The following is a 6,504-nucleotide window of genomic DNA, read 5'->3' as shown; positions in this document are numbered from 1 at the left end:
ATTCAACCTTTTTATTTTTTTTAAAGAAGTTCCATTTGTTCTTTTTTTTAAAAAGTTTTGTTTATTTATTTGAAAGACACACACACACACACAGAGAGAGAGAGAGAGAGACAGAGAGAGAGAGAGAGACAGAAAGAGATATCTTCCATCCACTGTCTCACTCCCCAAATGCGCACAAAAGCTGGGGCTGGTCCAGGCCAAAGCCAGGACCCAGGAACCATCTGGGTCTTTCTCAGGGGTGGCAGTACTTGAGTCATCACCTGCAGCCTCCCAGTGTGTGCATTAGCAGGAAGCTGGAAAAAAAGTGGAGGTAGTACTCGAACCCGGGCACTTTGGTATGGGATGGGACCATCCCGAGGGGTGGCCTAACCAGTATGCCACAACTGCTGTCCCCCTATTTAAACTTTGATAAGGCATTTTCTTTTTCACAGAATATTTAGAGATGAGAGAAGTAACACATCCATTTATTTCTAAACGAGTAATATAACACAGTTTGAACAAATTTAACGAGAAGAAAGGAGTAGGGGTTTAAAAATTCAAAAGTTTCTTCCAAATAGAGTTAAATTTAATTTACTTTAAATCAGTAACAGTTTATTGAGCATTTACTGTGTGCAGCAACAGCTGAGAAGAGCAGCAGTGATGGTGGTGCAGGGATGCCTGAACCTGCAGCTACTTCTTCTCGTTCACAACCCCTCGACCTACCATCATCCTCCTCAGAGCAGACTTCACGTCCTGGTTCCTCAGTGTGTAGATGAGGGGGTTCAGTAAGGGAGTGACAACGGTGTAAAACACAGCCACTGCCCCGTCCAGGGGGCTCTTGGAGCCAGCCCTGAGGTAGATGAAGATACAGGGGACATAGTAGACGGTGACCACGGTTAGGTGGGAGCCGCAGGTGGAGAAGGCCCGGCGCCTCCCATCAGCAGTGCGTATCTTCAGGATGGCACGGATGATGTTGGCATAGGAGAGCAGAATTAACATGAAGCAACTGGCAGCCACTACCCCAATGTCCACAAAAGTCACCAGCTCGTTGACACTCGTGTCAGCACAGGCCAGTCTCAACACCGCAGGGATGTCACAAATGAAATAGTCTATCTGATTGGGTCCACAGTAGGGCAGGCGGAAGGTCAGTGTGGCCTGGATAGATCCATGGATGGAGCCAGCCAGCCAAGCTCCAGCCACAAGGATGCTGCATAACCTCCTGTTCATGAGTACAGGGTAGCGCAGGGGCTGGCATATGGCCAGGTACCTGTCATAGGCCATCAAGGTGTAGAGGAAGCACTGGGTGCTGCCCAGGAAGTGAAAGAAGTACAGCTGAGCCACACAGCCACCAAATGGGACAGCCTTGCTGGCAGCAGTGAAGTTTAGAATAAGCCGAGGGACGATGACGGAGGAGAGCCACATGTCCAGGAGGGACAGCACCCCCAGCAGAAGGTACATGGGGCGTGCGTGGAGCTTGGGCTCAGCCCACACGGTGAGCAGGATGAGCAGGTTCCCCAGCTGAGTCAGGACGTAGATGGTGCAGAAGACCAGGAAGAGGAGGGTTCTCAGGTTTGGGGGGTGAGACAAGCCCAGGAGAATGAAGTCTGTCACCCTGGTGTCCAGTGATGTGTTTTTGGTCTTTCTCATGTTTTTCTGTAGTCTGGGAAAATGAGTGGTGAAGCCAGAGAGGAGGAGCTGGCACGGTGAAGTTGTAAGAAAATCCTTTTGGTTTACTGCCTAAGGGTCACAAGACAAACAGAACTGTTATAGAATTTTTTTAGAAGAAGAGGTGGTGTCAAAGTTCATTATTTGGGTATACTTGATAGGGGAATCTCTCCTGAGGCTGGTTAGATTCTTAGATGGATGGAAACTCTTGTCAACTGGGAGCCACTGGAAGGCAGGATTTGCCACAGCAAGGGACAAGGGAATATGGAGTGATGGAGAAGGACCAACAACTCCAACCAAAAGGGATGTTCAGTGGAAGGCGATGCCCAGCGGCATGGAACAGATACCCTCCAGTTACTATATGCAGCTGTCCCTGCAGTGCTTCCTCTTCGACTTCAGCTAAAATCCCGCCTCCTCACCATAGCTTGTGAGCATATTCACTGTCTGGACTTTACTTTGCACCCCATTGCACTCTCTGCACCCCTTAACATTTTTACTTAGTGTTCAGATGCATGGGTCTCCTCTCGGCTCTCCTGGTAGCACAGTCTAACTTAGGACCTGCTCAGTGCCTCCTTCTCTGCTCCACCCCCTTGGGTGGTGCCACGTTTCCTTCAGGACTGAATTCAAGGGGCCTCACCTTCAAGAAGTCTTTCCTGATTTCTGAGGACCACACTTCTCCTTTTCAGACCATGCACATCATATTGTATTGCCACAGTCCAATTTATTTTACTTTTTAAAAAATATTTATTTATTTGAAAGGCAGAGTTACAGAGAGAGAGAGAGCTCTTCCATCTGTTGGCTCACTTCCCAAATGGCCATAATGGCCAGGGTAGGGCCACGCCAAGCCAGGAGCCAAGATTTTTTTTTCTAGGCCTCTCACATGGGTGCAGAGGTCCAAGTATTTGGGCCATTCTCCGCTGCCTTTCCCAGGCACATTAGCAGGGAGCTGGATTTGAAGTGGTGCAGCTGGGACATGAACCAGCACCCAAATGAGATGCCCACCTTGCATGTAATGACTTAACCTACTATACCTCAACATCATCCCCATAACTGTCTCACTCCATCCCTGCCATTAATTTTGTATTTGTCTCCCCCATTAGTTATCCTACTGAGCAAGTAAATGTGATAAATAACCAGTTTCCAAATGGCTGAGTGAATGGATGTTGCCAAATTCCACTGATCTGATACAGCATTTATCTGCCTGGTCGTGTCTTTCTTGTCGCCATCTGGTTGAGACTTTTAGAGCAGGGACATCTCATTCATCATGCCGTACTGGTCTAGTTTAATTATCACAAACTCCAAGGCCCATCCGTGCTTTTAGTGCTTCAGAGCCTATTGGTTTCAGGCTATATTTTTTGTATGGTATAACAGGAATTTTTTATTATTTATTGTAAAAGCATTGATTAATGCAGGATCTAATCTCAGGGTGCTTAACATATACTTCTGCTTACTAAACAGCAACTCTGTCTAGAGACCTTTAGTTTCAATTTCCTGAACTTGAAAAACAGAGGGAATAAATGTGTTTTTTAAACTCTTGTCAAATTGGTTGTTTGATGAAGGTTTTTCCTCCACACTAGAGTCTGAGTTGCATTTATCTGCCGTTTAACCATTAAGTATCTATGTAATTTAAGTGATTTTAAAGAAGCCAGTAAAGTGGTAAGCAAGCAATTATAAATAGCAAGTATCAATATGTTTAACCATGTAACCTCCATCAGAAATTCTCCAGACTTGACTTTGCTTATTCTCTAGAACAACTTAATTCATGTTGAAATTCAAGAGATAATAATAATGCTACTATGTATACCTGGATCTTTAGAGTGGGTAGAAAATGTTCAACATGCCCTCTGTCAACAAGGAAAGAACAGAGACCAGATTTTCACTGCATGAATTTCAGAAGGACGTCTCATTTATTTGAACATGGCTGGTAAGACTAGTCTCGGTCTGTGGCTGGAATATAGAGAAAAAAGAGGAACAGTTTTGGTTAAAATTATACAGGAAATACTGATTATGAGCCAAAGTAATTTTCTTCATTAGTGCAGGCATATAATACCAGCATGCTTCCACTTAGCCAAGTGACAGTCATGAAATGTTTTATGAAAATGAATTTTTATACATTAAGCTAGAACTGTATGGGGGTGTCCCATAAGGCATATTAATATATCATGAGAAGTTCTCCCTTATTTATCCAATTTGCCAGCCTGTTTTTATTTTTAAGATTTTATTTACTTATTTGAGAGGTAGAGTTACAAACAGAGGTAGAGACAGAAAGAAAGGTCTTCCATCAGCTGGTTCACTCCCCAAATGGCTGCAACAGCCGAAGCTGGGCTGATCTGAAACCAGGAGCAAGGAGCTTCAGGAATCCGGAGCTTCTTCCAGGTCTCCCATGCGAGTGCAGGGGTGCAGACACTTGGGCCATCTTGTACTGCCTTGCCAGGTGCATTAGCAGGGAGCTGGATGGGAAGTTAAGCAGCTGAGACTCCAACCAGCGCCCATGGGGCAGAGGCTTAGCCCACTACATCACAGCGCTGCTCCGCCAGTCTGGTTTTTCCCTTTCTGTTGTGAATAAGCTTGGTTTCATCCCCACTAGATGTCCTGTTGGAAGAAAGCTCTTTTACCACTCTAGGTTTTGGGTGCCCTGCTGGATAAGACCACTTGAAACTCAGGTGGATTTTGCTGGTATATCGGAGGGTGGGTTACTACTCTAGGCAGACTTGGCAAAGGATGGTGATTTAACTTGGGGTATGGTGTGCAGGGGTTATGGAGGAGGTCCATCTAGATTTTTAGAAGTTGGACTTCTTGAGAAACGGAGAGTAGTGTCTGACGAGGTGGAAGCCTGAGTTCAGATGAGAAGCACAAAAGAAACCACACTTGAGTGCCCTCCTCATCCTCTGGCTTCTTGTATCATTCTATGCATTCTGTGTCTCTTCTCAGCTGTTGAAATTTTCCAAAAAAAGTAAAACAAACTTTAGTGTATTTACCCTGGTTAATTAGATAACCAAAATGTTCTAAAATTTCCCATGGCATAAAAATTCTAATATTTCTCTGCATTTGATGTTGGTAAAATCCTCTTGTAAAATGGTCAGGATTTAAATTATCAAAACATAGAAAAGAAAAGTTAAAATTCAATATAAAAAGCATCTGAAAATGAGAACCCTGGGATGTCAGGGAATAAGCAACGTGTTTTTAAAAAGCAATTACCCGGCCGGTGCCGTGGCTTAACAGGCTAATCCTCCGCCTTGCGGCGCCGGATTCTATCCCGGTTGCTCCTCTTCCAGGCCAGCTCTCTGCTATGGCCCGGGAAGGCAGTGGAGGATGGCCCAAGTCCTTGGGCCCTGCACCCGCATGGGAGACCAGGAGAAGCACCTGGCTCCTGCCTTCAGATCAGCGCGATGCGCCGGCCGCAGCTGCCATTGGAGGGTGAACCAACAGCAAAAAGGAAGACCTTTCTCTCTGTCTCTCTCTCTCACTATCCACTCTGCCTGTCAAAAAAAAAAAAAAAAAAAAAAAAAAAAAAAAAAAAAGCAATTACTCTGAGCTCTCTAGGGAGCAGCAGAGGGGCTGGGGAGAAAGCCTGGCCCTGGGCCCTGAGCCCTGAGAAGGTCGGGATAGGAGAGCGGAGAACAGCTTCCTGGGACTCCATGGGGTGATGGGACACAGGCCGAGCTGCTCGCTGTGTCTCCTCTCCCACCATGAGCCAGGCTAGTCTGACGTGAGCACGTTCTTCCCAGTGCATTTCCACTTAGAGAGTCTCAGAGCAGGGCAAGCTGCATCAGCAATTTGGAGCTTTGGGTTTCTACAGCGATCTTTGGAATCCGGGCTGACAGAGAATAGTTCTGAAACCCTGAAGGCGAGGAATAAAGACTGGTCCAGCATTGTCCTGGACATAGTAGGATGAGAAGACTCCTCATGACCCTTGGTCAAGACTCAACCCAAATCCACTTCCAAAATGTTTTGTCTTTGTCTCTATTCACTTGTGGTTAGGCATTCTGGTAGAGCCAGGGCAGAGTAGGAGAAATGGGGAGAGTGTGGAATGGCCTAGACACATTTTAGCTAATCCACAGGGTGGATTCTTGTCTTCCTACCAAGGTGGAATCAAAATGAGCTTGCTTTGGGAAGGTACTTAGAGCCCTCTTTTCTGGAGCAAGGAAATGTTGCAAATCTGGTCTTTGTGTTTGCACAACCACCAAAGGGTCTTCCTCATGACCCCAGTTCTGCCCTTTATCACTTCCCTATTAAACAGAAAAAAGGAAAAGAAATTAGTGATGAGATATTTTGAGTCATTTTCTCAACACGAAATGAAATTTCCCAAGTTTGCAAAGAAGACAGTGAATCCCAGCAGTTTGAGGAAGAACATGGAGACAAGAGACTGATTAACAGAAAGTCTTAAAGCTCCAAAATTAGTTTGTGGCCTTATTCTGAATAGAGCTGGTTTCCAAAACTGCCTTTGCATCCTCTTAGACTTACAGAGCTGCAAAGCCATGGAGGAGGCTGGCTGGCCCCCAGCGGAGTGGTCCAGCCAGAGCCCCAGGCTCGCCTGTCACACAGGGCTCCCGTGTCTGTTTCCAGAAGGGCTTGAATTCTTTCAGGGGCTGGCCTGGTGAGCGAGCGTTCAGGTTCTCTGAGAGCACCTGTCTGTTACAGCTCTTTGACAGGTGTGCCTGTAAATCTGGGATCATGTTTTTACCTTGGTTTTCATCAGCTGTTGCCTCTGTGGCTCTGATTAGAAGAAAGCAAACGTCGTCAAGAGATTTGCAGAACAGTTCCAACCTCAAGGGAAATCCTACTCTTACGTGCTTCCCTACTGAGACCTTCCCTCCCCCAGTCCTAATGACTTTGCTTTGAGGGAGAGCAGGGAACGTG

General features: G+C 46.0%; 1 protein-coding gene across 1 annotated transcript; it reads right to left on the bottom strand.

The window, feature by feature from the left end:
* Positions 1-669: 669 nt before the first annotated feature.
* LOC133769458 (olfactory receptor 10G2) lies at positions 670-1,626 on the bottom strand. The gene has a single exon (XM_062204655.1). It carries the CDS (start codon positions 1,624-1,626, stop codon positions 670-672), a length of 957 nt encoding a protein of 318 aa, XP_062060639.1.
* Between the last annotated feature and the right edge of the window lie 4,878 nt (positions 1,627-6,504).

This window comes from Lepus europaeus, chromosome 11 (genome assembly GCF_033115175.1).
Source record: "Lepus europaeus isolate LE1 chromosome 11, mLepTim1.pri, whole genome shotgun sequence".
Lineage (NCBI taxonomy): Eukaryota > Metazoa > Chordata > Mammalia > Lagomorpha > Leporidae > Lepus > Lepus europaeus.
The sequence above is the reverse complement of the archived record's forward strand: the minus strand, read 5'-3'. Positions and strand labels throughout refer to the sequence as shown.

Coding starts and splice junctions, on each gene's coding strand:
- LOC133769458 (XM_062204655.1), bottom strand. CDS start 1,626: ATGAGAAAGACCAAAAACACATCACTGGACACCAGGGTGACAGACTTC.